Below are 19,056 nucleotides of genomic sequence, written 5' to 3' on the forward strand. Positions count from 1 at the left end.
GCAGGAGGGCTCATGGCCATTGGGTCTGAGAGTCCCACAACCTTAGAAATAATAGCTGACACCAAGAAATTACAGTGATCTTGGTTGGACAGTCAAAGAAGGTTTCTCTTTCTGATATAACATCTGTTAAGCATCATCTGCAGATCAATATACCTGTAGTTCGCTGAGATGGAGAAGGCTGGAGTTTTTAAAAGTGCTGAACTGCAGTATTCTCAAACCTGTTTCATGTTACTTCATGATGACCACTACTACGGCATCGAATGTAAAGGGGTTATTTGGGAGTAGAAACTTCTGTGAAGTGTTTAACACACCCTATACACAAGCCCATGACTGCATGTTCAAATGTCACCATTGTTTGAGTAAAGTGTACATGCAGACCGTGGGGCATATAGTCAGATGCTCCACAAGCAAACTACAATGTAGATCCCGAGCATGCTTAGACACAAGAAGCTTGCTGCAGAAGAAAAGGTATTCCGAGAGAACTATGTTGGAAGAGTGAATATTATGTTGACACAGAGCATGAAGCAAAGAAGAAGTGCCAGGAGAAGCAGTGCAGAGTGTGCTGAGATTATGCCGAGGATCTTGAACAACATGTGTGCTACATGGGGAAAATTAAGTATGCAAAAATATCTGTAAAGTATATCTTTTATTATTATTGCGAATGCAGGCAAGAAATGGGAGAGCATTTAATAAGAAAAAGGAAGCATGGAAGCTTGCTGGACAATTCTGGAAATTTCACTGTGAGTCATGCCTTGCAGACTTTGTCCAGACAGTCACTAGCAACACACACTTTAAGAACTGTACTCTCCTGGCACACAATAGTAAAGGATATGACAGAATCCTAGTCCTTTGTGAAATGATGAAACAGAGTTCAGATGTTGAATTGATCACTCATGTTGTGTATCACAGTCAAATATAAAATTTATAGTTTGTCTCTCATCTACCTATGGCCCTGGCAAAACTGCCTCAAGCCATGGGATTTCAATAATCCAAAGCGTATTTTCCCAATTTCTTTAATACCAGAGAAAATGAGAATTACGCAGGGGAGATGCCTGATGTAAAATACTATGGGGCGGAAACTACAATGCCTGCTGAAAGTGGGGCATTCCTAAAGTGGTATGAAGAAAACAAGGTGCACACTTTTGACATGCAGAAAAAACTGGCACATTACTGTCCCATAAACTTGGAGCTAGCCTGTACAAGATACAGACATAAGATTCTTGAAATGACCTGGCAGATAGATATGGTGCCTAATGGTAACAGTTTTGTCCAGAAGGCTGTTGGCATTGACCCGTTTCAATACCTCACACTGCCAGTGTGTGCTTAAAGATGTTTCATTACCAGATTGCAATACCTGCACTTGATAATTACCACAAACAGTGTAAAAGGTTCTCCACCTCTGCTATTCAGTGGTTGACAGACATAGAGCACAAAGAAAAGATCCATATTCATCATGCCCCGAATGGTGGTGAAATTAAGGTTGAGATTCCCACAGATGGAATATTCTTGGAATATTCTCCGAGAATTGGAGTCCAGAATATTCTCGGACTCCAATTTCATGTGGTGGAATTGGAGTCCAAGAATATTATCTGGACGGCTATTCTGTCACTGGTAAAAAGAAAATAGCCTTTGAATTAAACTTTGATTTCTGGCACAGTTGTCCTAGGTTGTCTCAGCATTGATGCCATCGCATGCTGGACAAAACAAATGAATTTCTTCACAATGCCACAGAAAGAAAAGCAGCAGTTCTTTAAAAAACAAAAAAACAAAACAGGGCTATGAAGTCAGATATCTATGGGAGCATGAGTGGAGAAGAAATGGTCAAAAATGACCCACAGCTACAATGTTTCCTAGCAAGATAGCAGTTTCCTGAACCTCTGGAACCAAGAGATACTCTCTTTGGTGGCAGGACAGCTTGTGTGCACTTATACTACAGGGCAAAGGAGGATGAGCAGATCCATTATGTGGATTTCACGTCTCTCTAGCCTTTCGTTATGAAAAATAGGAATGTTCCCATGGGTCATCCCCAAATAATTTATTAAAACCTTGGACCTCTCTCTGACTATTTTGGGATTGCCAAAGTTAGTGTTCCTCCATCAAGGTCTCTTCTTTCCTCTGCTGCCTGTCAAGGTGAATGGCAAACTCATGTTTCCTTTGTGTAGAACTTGTGCAGATTTCCAGAAGCTGGAGCCATGCACACACAATGACGACCAAAGGGCATTGGTGGGGACCTGCTGCATAGTAGAACTCAAGGCAGTGGTGACTAAGGGGTACAGGATTGTAAAAATAGTTGAAGTGTGGCACTTTGAAAGCAAATCTGACAAACTCTTTTCTGGTTATATCAATACATACCTTTGCCAGAAGCAGGAAGCATCAGGTTTTCCCCAGTGGTGTGTTAGCACAGAGGACAAAAAGAAATACATTCATGATTAACAGGAAAAAGAAGGGGTGCTTTTAAGGGAGGATCAGAACAATGTCAACCCTGCAAAGCGCCAGATTGCCAAATTGTTCTTAAATTCTTAATGGGGCAAATTTGCTCAGAGTACAAATCTACCTAAAACCGCCGTTCTGAGGGACCCTGACAAACTATTTCACTACCTGTTTTTAGATGCCTATCAAGTATTTCATTGTGAGTTTTTGGATGATGAGACTAGCCGTGTCTCTTGGAAAAATGCCCAAGACCAGTTAACCTCTGGTACCACGGGCACCTTTCTAGACTGTTTTACTACAGCCTATGTCAATTATGAACTTTACAAGTTACTAGACAGGTTACAGGAGAGGTGTTTATAGTACAACACAGATTCCATGATTTTTGTGAGTCGTGAGGCTCACAAAACCCACCTCTGAGAGACTTTTTAGGAGAGTTGACAAATGAATTCATTTGCCATCAGATCAGTACATCATTTTGCCATCAGATCAGTACATCACCGTGCTTGTGAGCACAGGGCCGAAATCTTATGGATACAAGCTGTCTTGCAGGACTGCCTGTATGAAAGTCAAAGGGATTACTCTAAATACTGCAAATAGCCAGAAGCTTAATTTTGACAGCCTTAAGGGTTTAGCTTTTGCCTGTGTCTCAAACCAGATCCCTGCACATGAGATCATTGTGGAGCAGAGGGGGATAGTTAGAAACAAAAGGGAGTGGAAGCTTGAAACCAAACTTCTAAGGAAAACCCAGAGGGTTTTATTTTACATAAGAGTGATTGACGGGTTTAAGACTCTACCTTACAGCTTTTAAATGAATACCTGTTGGCAATACTCCTTCTCAGCCATTCTGGCTGATCCCAGCTACTGTGGGGAAAGGTGTTTTGTTTTTGTTTTTTAAAATATGTTGGACAATATGCATTCTGTTCTATCTTTGATGCCTGAAAAAATAGTCTGGATTTAGGCCTGTTGGCAGCCTTTGTCCAGGCAACTTCTCTGTAAATACCCCTTTGTTACTTTTGTACAGTGTGTACATCATCAACTTGATGATGACTATCTGTTACCCCCTAATAAAACCTGTTTTCTTGTAGTGGATGATCTCATGAAAGCTTCATGTGAAAATTCTGAAATAGAGAAGACCTTCACAGAGTATGTTCATCACAAAAATCTGAGTACTTTTTAAATCTGAGTACACAAAATGTGTTCTGCAAAGGAAAATCTGCACACACCGTAAGCCTTAATGCTAAATATATGGTACTCTTTAAAAATCATTGGGGTAAATTACAAATTGCCATCTTGGCCTGTCAGATTTTCACAGGAAATGTCAGATATTTCATGGAGGCATACAATGATACCACTCACAAGGCATATGGTTATTTGATTGTGGATTTAAACCCCACAACCACTGAAGCCTACAGGCTCAGAAGTGGTCTTTCCACCCCAGATTGGTTTGTGATGTATACTAAACCTGTTTCTACCACTGCCCAAGAAGATATCTGGAGAAGTTTCCCATAATTCTGAGACCCTCTTCCAAGAGGTCTTGGACACTCTGCCTATGTGATCTAAGAACTCTGCAAAGATTTTGTTAAACAAGTTGAGGCAGAACTCCACAGTTTTATCGTGGGATGAGGACGGCACCTTTGTATATAAGGGCGAGACTGTTGTTGGTTCCAACATGCTGGATCTGGTCAAAGCAATCAACCAGGTTCACAGACTACCACCCAACTGCTTTCTTAAAAGCTGGGATGTGTTATGAGGGCTCTGGCTGAACTAAATGTTCCAGCAAATGTACCTGGAAATCATACTACCAGGGTTGCTCTAGAATATCTTTTAAAAATAAAAATAAAAAAACCCAAGTGCTGTGTCTTTGTCCCCTGCTGCCTCTCACAGGGTTTCTAAAAAACAGGAAATCATCTATTTGGCTAAAATTTTAATGTGTCTATGTTTTTCAGATGTAAAGTACAATTGATTGCATGAATTCATAGTTGTTGCTTTGTGGGAAAGGGAACAAAACAACACCATACATACATTTCCCTTTAAGGCCCTCTAAGGCCTCATAGAGCTTTATTGCTCTATGAAAATCATTACAAGATCCACATGCCTTTGCATTTTGAAAACAATTTGGGGCGTGTTTGGGCATGCATTTCTTTTTTTCCAACTTACTGCTCAACCATTTCTTTCGAAATCCTCAGAATACAATTCTTGAATCTGCTTAAATGTTATCTCCCTACCCCTCTGCTGTAGGAAGAATACACAGTGCTAGCCACAGGTCTCAGAGTCAGGAGCTTGCAGCTGGAGGAATTGAAAGATTGTCTTTGTGGCATTTTTTCTTTTAAAAGTCATTATAGTTTTGGGGAACTGGGGGTGGTTTGGAGGGTGTATAAGAATCAAAAGAACTCTGCCTGGTTGTCCTCTGTCAAATAGATGTCTAACCCCTACAATCCTGGAAAGTTGTGTGTGTTAACTACAAGCATTGGAAGTCTTTGTAGCAATCTCTTTCTAGGCAGCCAGTCACTAGGAAAAACTCCAAAGAAAGTATTTTGGCTGCTGGGATTTGCTGACAGCATGCATGTTAGCTGTATGCTATCCATGTCACATATAATCAAACAGGACATTCCTCCTGTGGTTTATCTCGATGAGGTTGTCACATACTGCATACACAGTGCTCTGTGGGTGGGGACTCCTACAATCTCCCCATTGTCATGGACGGACCACCATCTGGTTAAGGTTGGACTTACAACCACTTCCCACCTCCGCAGGGGCGAGGGGCCTATTAGAATGGTCCACCCGAAGAGGTTACTGGATCCGGTAGGATTCCAAGAAGCCTTGGAGGGATTTAATGTTGGCTCTGCTGGTGATCCTGTTGATGCCCTGGTTGAGAACTGGAACAACTTGCTCACCAGGGCAGTAGACACGATTGCTCCTAAGTGTCCCCTCCGACCTGCTTCAAAATTGGCCCCTTGGTATACGGAAGATCTACGGGGGCTGAAGCGGCAAGGTAGGCGACTGGAGCGCAAGTGGAGAAAAACTCGACTCAAATCTGACAGATTACAACATGGAGCACATTTAAAGATCTATGCTCCGGCGATACGTGCGGCAAAGAAGCGGTTCTTTTCTGCCCGTATTGCCTCTGCGAGTTCACGTCCGGTGGAGTTGTTCAGGGTTGTGAGGGGACTAGTATCTGCTCCCTCTCCCTTGAACCAGAATTTGGAGGCATCAGTTACCCGCTGTGGTGTGTTTAATGAATTTTTCACAGACAAAATCTCTTGGATTCAGGCCGACCTAGATGGAGACTCCACAATTAATTTGATGTCTGAACTGGAGGTGTCCGACAACTCCTCTTATACGATTCGGCTGGATCAATTTCAGTTTGTGACTCCTGATGATGTGGACAAGCTGCTTGGAGCGGTGAGGCCTACCACTTGTTCTCTTGATCCTTGTCCAACATGGCTTGTTCTATCTAGCAGGGAGGCTGGTAGAAATCATAAATGCTTCTCTGAGGGAGGGCAGGATGCCTCCTTGTCTTAAGGAGGCAATTATTAGACCTCTTCTAAAGAAGCCTGCGTTAGATCCCTCAGAGTTGAGCAATTATAGGCCAGTTTCCAATCTCCCATGGTTGGGCAAGGTAATTGAGAGGGTGGTGGCCTCTTAGCTCCAGGCGGTCTTGGAGGAAACTGATTATCTAGACCCATTTCAAACTGGTTTTCGGGTGGGCTATGGGGTGGAGACTGCCTTGGTCTGCCTGATGGATGATCTCCAATTGGCAATGGACAGAGGAAGTGTGACTCTGTTGGTCCTCTTGGATCTCTCGGTGGCTTTCGATACTATCGACCATAGTATCCTTCTGGAACGTCTGAGGGGGTTGGGGGTGGGAGGCACTGTTTTACAGTGGTTTCGCTCCTACCTCTCGGACAGATTCCAGATGGTGTCGATTGGATACTGTTGCTCTTCAAAATCTGAGCTTAAGTATGATATTCCTCAAGGCTCCATACTCTCTCCAATGCTCTTTAACATCTACATGAAACCGCTGGGAGAGATCATCAGGGGATTTGGAGCTGGGTGTTACCAGTATGCTGATGACACCCAGATCTATTTCTCCATGTCATCTTCTTCAGGAGTTGGCATATCCTCGCTAAATGCCTGCCTGGAAGCAGTAATGGGCTGGATGAGGGAGAATAAACTGAAGCTGAATCCAGATAAGACGGAGGTACTTATTGTGCGGGGTCGGAACTCTAGAGACGATTTTGATCTGCCTGTTCTAGACGGGGTCACACTTCCCCAAAAGGAACAGGTTCGCAGTCTGGGAGTACTTCTGGATCAACATCTCTCCTTGGTTTCTCAGGTTGAGGCGGTGGCCAGGGGTGCCTTCTATCAGCTTCAGCTGATACGCCAGCTGCGCCCATTTCTCGAGATTAGTGACCTCAAAACAGTGGTACATTTGTTGGTAACCTCCAGACTGGACTTCTGTAATGCGTTCTACGTGGGGCTGCCTTTGTACGTAGTCCGGAAACTTCAGTTGGTCCAGAATGCGGCAGCCAGGTTGGTCTCTGGGTCATCTCGAAGAGACCACATTACTCCTTTGTTGATGGAGTTACACTGGCTGCCAGTAGGTTTCCGGGCAAAATACAAAGTGCTAGTTATAACTTATAAAACCCTAAACGGCTTAGGCCCTGGGTATTTAAGAGAGTGTCTTCTTCGCTATGAGCCCCACCGGCCGCTGAGGTCACTTGAGGAGGTCCATCTCCAGTTGCCACTAACTCGTTTGGTGGCTACACAGAGACGGACCTTCTCGGCTGCTGCCCCGAGATTGTGGAATGCGCTCCCTCCTGAGATACGATCCTCCCCATCTCTGGAAATTTTCAGAAAACACCTGAAAACACATCTCTTCAGCCAGGCTTTCTCAGCTTTTTAAAACTTGTTTTTAAATTGTTCTGATTGTTTAATTGTTGTTTTATGATGTTTTTAATTGTTAATCATTGTTTTATGTTTTATAATTTTTTGTTTTAATTATTAATTGATTTTAATGGTGTTTTAATGTAAACCGCCCTGAGCCTTTTGGAAGGGTGGTATAAAAGTTTTAATAATAAAATAAATAAAAATAAATAAAAATATTGATGGTTACTTGAAGGGGTCTGGCAAAATGTATTCCCTGTTTTAATCAGGGAATAGTGCCCTCCACATTCTTGGTCTGGCGTCAGATCAAATGCAAGCAGTGTGTAGCCTTTCCTATATTCTTCCCTATTAATGAGCAGAAGTCTGTCTTCTAGGTGCTTGCCTGTGGCCTGTACCTGACCAATATACTCACTGATAGAATTACAAGCCAGAAAGTCTGGCTGGTAAGGTTTCATGGGCATTCAGGTACTGTCCATATAGAGGCAGGCAAAGTTAATGTCATAATGCTTGAAAATAAAGAGGTTTTTAGTATATGTTTCACTAAATGCATTGTTATCCATGAAACCGATTATGACAGTTTTTGGTAACTGTCCTAAATATACATTTTCCTGATTGCTGACATGACTTCCAGCTGGACTACTAAACACTTCCATACTCATACAATTCACTGGGTATTTTGCATTGACTGTGAGCAAAGCCTTAACTGCACAGCAGGTTCATTTCATTTCTTGATAAAGAGGGATGCTGATAAGATTTGCAGGCTGTAGCAGGGGTTAGCTTCACCTCCCATCAGACAGAATGTGTCCTTGTTACGTGTTAGTTTAATTTTCACATCTACACAGTTTAAAAGCAGTTTTTCTTGAAACAAAAGGTCTGTGTGTAGATGCCCCATAAGTTAACCTTCTGGCTTTCATTTGTAAAGGTGGCTCTGTTAATAAAGCCCTGATTATCCCCATCCAGAGTGGTTGCTTCATGAAACCCTGCAATACAGTGGTGGCTGGTCAGTAAGGGCATGAGGGGCAGTGCCCCCCCCAACAAAACCAAGCAAACTAATACAGGATCAGACTTGCCAGCAGAAACCATCAGAGCAGGGAGCTTCTTTCAGCTGCTCCTCCCCTGCCTGTAACTTCTTGGTTTGGTCTTACTGGCTGGAATGGCTGCTACTCAAGTGGCTCCAGCCAATCTGATCCCTAGGGGGCTCTTCCTGGCACTGCCCCCAGCAGGAACTAAAATAATGGGTTAAAATGCACTTCCTGGCTGCATCAGGAAGTACATTTTAAATACATTTTCCCCTTCTTCCTGGGGGCAGTGCCAGGAGAAGCTCCCTGGGAATCAAATTGGCTAGAGCAACTTAAGTAGCAGCTGTTCCAGCCAATAAGATCAAAGGAGGAAGTTGCAGGCATGGCAGGAGGGGCTGGAGGAAGCTCCCTGCTCTGGCGTATTCCCTGGCTACTATTAAGTCTAATCTTTTACTAGCTTGTTTGTTTAGTGGGAGGGCAGTTGCAATCACTGCTTTCTCCCTTCTATCTCTCTTTCTGCCTTTTGCACTTTCTCCCTGCTTTTTGTCCTGGCTTTTTTGTTTTTTGCCTTCTTCTACCACCCCCCAGTGTTTATGTTTTCTACTTCTGCCCTGCTTTTTTGCTTTTTCCCTTCTTTCTGTTTTCCTCAGTGCTGGCAAGCTTGGGTAAATATCCAAGCCTGCTGCTGTGGAGGAAGGTGGGGTAGGCTTCTGCCTCTGTGACCAGGTTCTCCCCTGCCTCCTCTGCTCAAGGTACAAGGTTCTTTATTTGCAACCCAAGGTCAGCATAACATAACGTAAACAAAACATCTCATAACATAGAAAGATACAATTCGAAAAAAGAGATATGTAAATAAGGGTAAATATCCACGAATAAATAATCAGTAAAATTTTAAGATTTATCAAAGACAAGCTCGCTGCCATAACAATACTGCAATAGAACAGAATTTGGCGACCTTAAAGGTGACTTCTAAAGTTCTATCCGCAAGAAGACAAGAAACATAAAAATCTCCTGAACAACGTGGGAAGGGTGGCAGAAGAGGAGTTAATAAGGAACATCTTAAATCTCTATATAATGGACAGCGCAACAAAACATGTTGGATGGATTCAACTTCCCTCATATCACATGGACATAATCTATCCTCCCTAGGAATCCCCAGAAACCTCCCCGAGAGCACCACTGAAGGTAACATATCATGTCTTGCGCTGAAAAAGGCCCTCTGGTAACACGTCATGCTCAAGGCATTCAAATAAGCAGCAGGGCCCCAACTAGAACTACTCAAACCCAGCCTCTTTTTAGTACAATCAGGTATTCGGGAGAATTCTTGTTGGATTTCAGAGTCCAAGAGTCTTTGTTTCAGGATCTGCCTAGCCTGGTCGTGACTTAATAGGACCAGGTAGTCCAAAGACAGACCCAAGGACACAATTTTGTCCTGAATAGCCTGGGCCCAAGTGGGCTGGAATACATCAGCCAAGATAAGAGAAATCCATCCCCAGGGGGAAAATCTAACTTTGAGCCAATAGGTCAAAATGGACAACCAGGCCCAGACCTTGATCTTCAGAACACCCAACTCAAACCTTAATAATACATTGGGGACGCATCTAGGTACTCTAACTAGAGCCCTAAGGAAGTCATTTTGAACCACATCCATAGACTTGTATGAAGCAAAAGGACCAAGTTGCGCCCCATATAATAGCTGGCTCCTAACTTTGGCCGCAAATAATTTCAAGGCGGCTGAAATGATCTCACCTCCTTTAGAATAGAAAAATCTCCGGATAGCTAGAGAACTTCTCCATGCCGTAAGAATAACTTGATCTATATGCGCCTTCCATGAACCCCTTGCTTGCAGGGTCACACCTAGGTATCTATATGTATAGATCTGTTCTAACTGTTGTTCCTCAATAGACCATCTTAACTGCCTAGGTCTCCTTGCAAAAATCATTACTTTGGATTTTAATTGATCAAAAGATGATTGGCTCTACAGTAGAGGGCCAATCTTTTCAATGCTCGCCTCAGACCCACTGGAGTCCTAGCTAAAATAGCTGCATCATCTGCATAAAGAAGAAGAGGAATGCACACACCTGCTGCAGATGGCGAATGTAGGCTGGAATCGGTTAAACAAGGGGCCAAGTCATTGAGATATAAATTAAAAAGCGACCCCCTCCGCTCCAATGCCCACCAGCTGCTACTGCTGCAGTATCTTTATAAAAAAAGCCAGCTGAAAATAGTGTCGATGGAGTGGTCTCACTGTACTTCATAATCGCTTCAACGAATGCCCTGTAGGGGTAGGTGCTACTGCTTTGACTGACAAGATGGTCTCCCAGAGTCATATCCACCTGGCTAAACAAGGCTGCAATTGGGTAGTTCACTAGCCGCACAGCAGCATCCTGTGCTAGGTTGGTTCCATCCTCCTTGACAATTTCATAACACACATATACAAGTGTGTTATTCAAATCCAGGTAAACATCCCCAGTTCCTGCAATGAAGGAGGTGGTGCAGTGTCTGTTAGGATGGTCCGTGGCGGCACCTCAACATATACTAGGGATGAGCACGGAACCAGCTGGCCTGGTTCAGTTTGAGTCCGGACGAGACTTCTCTGGTAGCAAATGAGAGTGGATTCATGGTTTGTCATTGAAAATCTCATATGCTACCAAGATCTACACTCAGAACACTTCAGAAACAACAAAACCCTGTACTCCATGGGTTAGCAACCCATGGGGGTGGTTGGCACCCTCTGTGCATTGCACCACCACTCGCTATGGGCCACCCAAGCACCCCCCAAGTGCAGTTATGGGGCTGCTGAAACCTCCATTCTTCCCTATGGAGAAAAACTGTAAAGACGCATAAACTCCAAAAATCACTTTAAAAATCAGCCCTTTGCCGAATTCCTTTCAAATAATTCTGGTAGCTTCCTTGCTCCCCCTTGGGAACTACCACCCACCACACTCCACTCTAGGCCACCCCTTTTCCCCCAATGTGAAGATATACATTTGCTGGAATCCTCATTATTCTCTATGGGGAATTCAAAAATACTTTAAAAATTCACCAATAATCGGAGGAGTGTCCAATTGCCTTGGGGTTTGGTTAGTGGTAGGCACCCCTGGGTATCTACCACCCACCTGACTTTTGTGCCCTTAGGTGCTCCACAATAGGGGATAATGAGCTGGTATGAGTCCTATTATACCCTATGAGAAAAAAATTAAAAATATTTCAAAAATACATTTAAAAAATCGTAGGAGTGTCCGATTTCTTTGGGGTTTGGGTGGGAGTTGGCACCCATGGGTGCTCCACAATAGGGAATAATGGGCTGGTTTGAGTCCCATTATACCCTATGAGAATTTTTTCCCCAAAAATTCATTAAAAAAATTGTACGAGTGTCCAATTGCTTTGGGGGGTTGGGGGTAGCCACCCATGGGTGCCAGCTACCACCTCACACACTTTGGGAGGTTTGAACCAGTTCTAATTCAAACCAAACCGGGGGGGTTCGAGCAAAACCAAAGCTGAACCTCCCCCTCCCAGTTCGAATTCGAACCAAACCAGTTTTGTGCACATCCCTAGTGGTAGGACACACAGTCCGAAACAGCTTGTCCAAATCCTCAGGAGTCACAAACTGAAAGTGATCCAGACTGACCACATAATAGGAGTTGCTTGACGTCTCCATAACAAACTCTGCCCTAATTGTAGAATTCAGTTCGAATACAAGATATTTTGTCCATGAAAAAATCATTACCAAATTTGGTAACTGATGGTTCCAAGTTTGGATTCAAGGGAGAGAGGGCTTGTACTAGCCCTCTCACATCCCTAGCCATTTCCACTGGATGTGAACTTGGGGATGCAATGCAGGCAGATAAGAAATCATTCTTTGCCACACATATTGCCAGAGCATAGATTTTCAGAAGTGCTCTATGTTGTATCCTGTCAGATTCAAGTTGAGTCTTTCTCCATTTGTGCCCTAATCATCTGATTTCTCTTCCCCTGTAAAGGTCTGTTGACTTACCAACGCCATGTCTTCACTGATTCCCCATCACCATTGGAATGGCCACCCTGTAAACCCCTCCCCCTCCATCTCTGGGCAACCCAAGACACATACCTGTACCAGGCAATCAATAATAGGGCAACAATATACCACTATCAGGAAGCCTGCCCCAGCCCTCAGTCCCACCACCCAAGGCCTCCATCAAAGGCTGGCTCCCTTTGATGGTAACCTGCAGCCATCTGCAACAGAGGCTGTGCCCCTGGCATTGCTCTCCTTTATAAGGGCCAAAAATTGTGGGTAAACCCAACAGTGACTCTCACTTACCCTATGAGGCAGAGTTGTCTCAGATGCTCATTGTTAGAGCAATTAGAAAGAGCAGAGCACCAGATAAGCAGCCAGGAAGGAGGCTGGGAGAGACCACTGCCACAGCTCAGACTGCTCTCCCAGCCTTGAAAAGATGAGGGGTAGGGAAACTAAACAGAATAAATCAATACCTCTCAGCATCTCATTCAAGTTGCCTTCTTGAGATAGACAATTATAGAGAGAGGGTAGCTTTTACTAAAGCTATGTTGAACCTGATGGGAGCCAAGATGGTGACCACTAAGCAGCTCAGTCTCGTTGCTCATGGAATGACAGAGCTTTTAATATGATTTGTTTTATTTCTTTTTGATTGGCTCCATTCCATTCACCTGGATTAAATGACTGTTTTGGCTGCTGTATGGGGTGTTTTGCTGGAGAAATAACTTGCGGACCTTGCAATGGGAAAAAAAGCCCCAAGCAAGGGGTAGATCAAGCAACTCTCAAGGCAAGCAAACAGAGGAAAATAGATGCAATTTTTTCTTAAAAGGTGTCTGGGAGCTTTTCTGAGTTTGTGGGAGTAAACCGGTTCACATGTTTAGAACCTGAACTGCTACTAATGAATGCTGAGGAGGATGATTTGGAGGAAGAGGATGTGGAGGAAAGAAGAGGGAAGGGAAACTGTCAACATCCATTGCCTTGTACTCAATCTCTGTTTCCTAAATGGGAGTCTCTAGTAGAGTTTATTGAAAATAACTATCTGATCATGGCTGAAACTCTAATCAGCATTCATCAAAACATACACTCCCTTGGAGATAAGATAGAGGCCCTTAGATCAGATATTCAGGCATTTGAGAAAGAGCACTTGTCAAACCAAGACCACAGCCATGACCACCATGGCATAGAAAAAACACCTTTCCCTCCCCTGGTACTCTGATAAAGCAAAAACCACCCTTAATGAGGTCAGAAAATTTTAAAACTGAAAGAATGCTCTAACTCAAACAGGTGGTATTATGTATAGAACATACTTATAGGAACCAGGGGAGGTGGGAGAACAGAAGGCAGGTGCTCTGTCCCAGATCCTGAGGTATGGAAAGGGCCAAATTGATCTGGATTCTTGTGCATTTTTGCCACTGCAGCAGAACTTTAAGAGACCTCTTATTTAGTTTAGATGACAGTCCTCCTCCTCATGCTGCAGAGGCTTAAACCTCTCCTAAAATCATATTCTATTTATGTATGCTGTGTCTTCCAGGATTACTGGACACAGCAATTAATTACCCACAGAAAGAAACTCAGCCCAAGGGACAAGCCCGATAACATCACTATGGAGATGTCCTCGTGTTTACCAGCTAACTCTCAACTGAACTCTAATCTTGCTCGGACTGTGAAAAAACTTGAGCTGCCATTACAATTCTCTGGAACAGATAAAGAAATCCCTCCTCCTAAGTAAATCTCTAAAGAGAAGTGGATAAGTTCAAAATTCTCAGAGATAACACAAGCTTACCTCCAAGTTCAAAAATAAACTGATCAATTACACAATATACTCCAGAGGAAATTAGAGAAACAACAACCTGCCCTCCTTAATGAGGTGGGGCAAATAATAAACAATGAGGGAGAGCTGAGGCAGACTGCCAAGGAGGATTTACATATTGCTGTTAACCCCTTAGAGCAAATTACTCCTATTATACATAGCATAAAAAAACACTCCACCGCCGATCGTTAGAGATCAGAGCAAAGTCAACCATTTCCCTCTAAGCCTATTTCAACACTGGAAAATCTGAGAGGTCTTTTAGGGTCAACACCATCATTGTCTGAATTTATAGAATCTCTGAAGAAAGATCAACCTAACCAGCCAAGGAATGGCATATTGGAAGGCCCCTCACAAGGGGATTAAGTAATTGTGGATGTTACTTCCAGACAAGTTACTTCCAGTTCCATTTACTATGTCAGACAAGCCCATGGCCCCACCAACAGTAGGAGATGATCGACAAGTATCTGTTTCAAGTAACACACTAGAGCCCTTGTCGCCCTTGTCATTGAACTTGGAGAGGATCTTGTCCTCCCCTTGCATAATGCCTCAAGGAGCAGATTTGAGCTTCCAGGGAGGGGAGTCTACTCTTATATTGGCTGCATCATCTGCAGTGATTGAGCTGCCTCCATTGATCATTCTGGAGCAGAATACAGTCATCTCTTACCAACTGCAAGACTTCAGTTCCTGGAAAAGGTCATGGTTGGCAAATTTGTGGTTGACAAGGCATTAAAACCAATGGAAAACATGGGGTTAGGGGAATCACAGTAATAAAAAGACTGGGGGGAAAACCCAGTTAAAATTAGAAAAAACCTCCCCTAACCCCTGAAAATCACCCCTGACCCCTGGAAATAGTCCCCAACCCCCCAATTGCCCCTGGCCCCTAAAAATCACCCCTGACCCCCAGAAATGACCTCCTGACTCCCAAATCCTCCCAACCCCATGGGAGCCATGGGCCTTGAAAGACAGAGTTGGATGGGTTTGATCTAAATTCTCCCTTGGACCACCTGGTGGTGACTTCATTATTATGCTTTAAAAGGACTGAAATCCTGTTGCTCAACATAGACCACCACCCGCAACCCACTCCCAGATTAAAGCTCATTGGGAGCTGAATGGAAATTATATAGATAGGTGTACTGAATTTTACCCAGAAGCCTCAGTTTATAATGGGAGGGGACCTTAATGCCAGGATGGGTGCAAATGACACAGTGCTCTTTAAACAATTCAAGAACTGTTACTCAGAGGAAGAATTTGAAGGCTTTATCCCCACTAAACTGGCAAAAGATGGAAAAAGCAATGTGACAGGATTTTGCTTGAAAAATTGGCCACCCGACTGGATCTTTGTGTACTTAATGGCTTTTTGCCAGGAGATTGTCCAGCTAAATTTACCGTTTTTTGGGGGGAGTGTCAGCTGATTATTGACTTCTATCATGTAATTTATCCACTTCTTTGGTGAATATGGAGGTTGGACCTCAATTAAAAAGTGATAATTTCCCACTGATTTTGAGAATGTTACTCCCTAATGTAGACTTGAGAAAAAGTATACTCTGACCTTAGAAGAAGGTGATTTTGCTGTCCAGTTTAGGTGGAATGAGAGAAGTGCCAAATTCAAACACTGGTTGGTTGAATTCTCCAGCCATACTAGAAATCTGCTCAGTCCTAATAGGAGAGGAACTACAGTAGCTGCAGATGGGTATATTGATCAATATAAACACTTCATTAGTAAACTGCAGAGTTTTTACCTTGTAGAAAAAATGAGGAACCACTCTAACCAGGGTGGTAGATCAAAGGAATGGTTTAACCGAGAATGCATTGTGCTCAGAAAGAAATGTGTAGCTGGCTTAAAAACCTATAAACAACACTCTTCAACTGTCTCCTCCCAAGAATTGTCAGAATTTTTTTTTAAAAAACATGAGACTCTTATTAAGGAGAAAAAGGGAGTATATTAAAAAAAAACCCTCACAAAAAAACACCCTGTCAATTGCTGATCCAATCAGTCAAGCAGAGAGACTCCTCTCTCTTTTGGCAGATCATGGCCAGAGGCCTTGGTAAAACCCTGAGGAGCCTGATAAACCAAGTCCCAGTACAAGCCTGGGAAGAACAATTTTTTTTGCGGTATATTCTTGCTGCCCCCAAATGTGTGCCTAATGCAGTGCTCAGACTAAAGACTGGGATCCCCAAAATTGAGGTGAGGGCTTGGAAGTATATGATCAGCTATTGGCTTAAAGTGCCATTCTTTCAAATTGGATTAACTCCTTTAGTTCTCTGCGATGACCATCCATCCAAATGGAAATTGGAAATTACAAAGAAGTTACTGTCATTGGGTCTTTCAATAGAATTCCTGACTTCTTTAGGTTACGAGCAAACCAATCAGATATCTTCCCAGTGGGTAGACAATATAGAATATTAAAATGATGTTAACGGAATGCCTCAGTACACGAGGGGCTGCATAGTAAATATTGTATGGGAACCTGCAAACTACTTTACAACACTTGCTTTCCTCAGGCTGCAAAAGGAATTCTTCAGGGCAAGACATAATGCTCTCCCCTCTGCACTCCTGAAGGGTAAATACTCAAAAGTGCCATTGGCTGAGAGAACCTGCCCATGCGGGGCAGAGGAGATAGAAACAATCCAACATGTCCTGTTATATTGCCCCTTTACAAGGACTCCTGTACAAGATATATTTCCCCTCTACTGCAGAGGCAACCGGACAGACTGGAGGAGCTCTATACTAAGCTATTGCTCTCTGATACAAAACAAACGAAATTCTGTAGCGAAATTCTGTGTAGCAGCTGTGAAAAGAGGACAACAATTGACACAGTCATGATCCAGTTGGTTGTAATATTTTTATTTTATAGTTTGTTTTAAACTCTGTATTCGATCTTTGATTCAAATAAACATTGATTGAACCTGATGCCGTCAGCTGTACTAGGGGGAAGATACAAGTCATATCCTGAGCATACCTGCCTGTGTGGTTCATATTATAATGCAATGCCCACTGTATAAAACTGAAAGACAATTACATCTGGGGCATATCCTTAACAATTTTATGAGGATGCCTGCCAACAAGAGTTTTCTATTTGTTGTGTGGTCAAGATAAATATATAACTGCCAAGTCTGCTCATTTTCTATTCACATATAGTTGGGGGGATTGTTGGGGGAATTCCACATTTTAAGCTGTTGATAATTTTTATTCGGGCCTGTATGTTATATAGAACTTGTATGTTTTATATAATTTATTTTTAATGGAGTTTATTGTATTTGTACTAGTTTTTCAGTTTGGGCCTGTATGCTATTTACTGGTATTTTTCGTGTAAATTGTTTATTAGACTTATTCCATTATTTTCTGTGGTCTGGGTACTAAATGCAAATAAAATCTATTCCTATTGCTGTCATTCAGGTACAGTTTTGTAAAGAAATATTTAAATAAATCATTAATTTGACTTACAGAGTTTTGTGTATTGTTCTCTCTGCATTCTGAATGCTAGAGACGGCTGATAAATTCCTCTGTTTAAGTTTAATGCTAGTAATTTCTCTGCCCATTTGCCTTATTCCCAATATGTTTGTCTGTCACAGGTGAAAAGAAATACCTCTCATTCTGCATATAAACAGTTTGCTTTGTACTGAATATGCATAAAGGCATTATAATTTTGGGTTAAGGGATGTTTGGCATATACGTCCATTGTCTTTCTAAGGGGCATCTCTAGATCTTTTGTTCTCTGGGCACACTTTTTATTTTATTTTATTTTATTATTTTAAGGATGAATATAAAATAATGCTTCCCTAATTTTAGAGCATCCCAAAGCAGTGCCCACTTTATTTCTGGAGTATCATTATGCTCCAAAAAGTGTTATTTCATCCTCTATGTATGAAATAAGGCTGCTTCTCTGAGCAGCTTAGAGTTCAATTTCCAATTTGAGGAATGCCCAGACTGTTGACCAGGAGAAACTACAGTAAACTTATACTAATTGGAGCATGATCTGAAATTAATATAAGCCCAAAGATGCAATTGCTTACATGGCAATTCACTGACAAAGACATAAGGGAAACATCTAGTCTTGACCCAGTCTTGTGTATTGAGCATATATATCTGTAATCTCAAACTGAGGGGGTGTCCCAATTTCCACACATCTTGGAGGTTGCTCTCATCTATAAAGGCACACAGTATTTTTCATGCTTGGGGGGTTCCTCCTTTGTATGTACTCTTGCCCACTGATTGGGTTAAGGGGTTCATTGAAATCTGCCTCCACTCACATAAATGATATTGGTATTTTTGTATTTGTGCATTTTTTGCATGAAGCATGTCCAAAAATAGGGGTTCATCCCTACTGGGAATATAAAGGTTAACCAAGGATAATTATTACCACCAATAAGCATATCTCTCTGAAGGGTCTATTTATTGCCACAGCCTGTAATCTGCGAAAGAGGCTTGCTACTTCTGCTAGTTCCCCTGCACCTGTTATCAGGCCCACCTAGCCATTTTGTAAATGGTCTATCTCATCTGTTGGGACGTAGGTCTCCTGAAGAAATGTGACGTCAACTCTTTCTTTAAACATCTAAGGATCTGTTTATACTTACAAGGCTCAAGGACCATCCCACAAAATATTTAATTCAGACATGAAAAAGCACTAAGAGAATGGCTATGGATTGAGTATCAAGATGATCGAGATGCTATCATGCCACTTGAAATACATACCACCATTTGGACTGTTTATACAGTGATTACTGGCAAATGTACGAGTCTCTTGAATATCACACCCAGGAAGGTGGTCTATATGGTGTAAAATTAGGAAACAGGAATTAGAAATTAGAATGGAAATTGTACAACATAAATTAAAAAATTACAAATGTGTTTTTTTAAAAAAATAACTCATGAAAAACTGCTCTCTTCATCTCCCCAACCATTCCCCTAACCCCTC

General features: G+C 42.5%; 1 protein-coding gene across 9 annotated transcripts in view; it reads left to right on the forward strand.

The window, feature by feature from the left end:
- LOC128326693 (uncharacterized) overlaps positions 1-5,952 on the forward strand; it is a 77,778-nt gene extending 71,826 nt beyond the window's left edge. For 7 of the 9 annotated variants that reach the window (XM_053254014.1, XM_053254017.1, XM_053254018.1 and 4 more), the window contains one exon: positions 5-5,952. In XM_053254014.1, the coding sequence (XP_053109989.1) occupies positions 4,849-5,952 (1,104 nt within the window). In that variant the 5' untranslated portion in view covers positions 5-4,848. The remainder of the gene's footprint in view (positions 1-4) is intronic. The other 2 variants (XM_053254025.1, XM_053254024.1) reach the window with 1 other exon arrangement.
- Positions 5,953-19,056: the final 13,104 nt, after the last annotated feature.

Source organism: Hemicordylus capensis, chromosome 5 (assembly GCF_027244095.1).
Source record: "Hemicordylus capensis ecotype Gifberg chromosome 5, rHemCap1.1.pri, whole genome shotgun sequence".
NCBI classification, from domain to species: Eukaryota; Metazoa; Chordata; class Lepidosauria; order Squamata; family Cordylidae; genus Hemicordylus; species Hemicordylus capensis.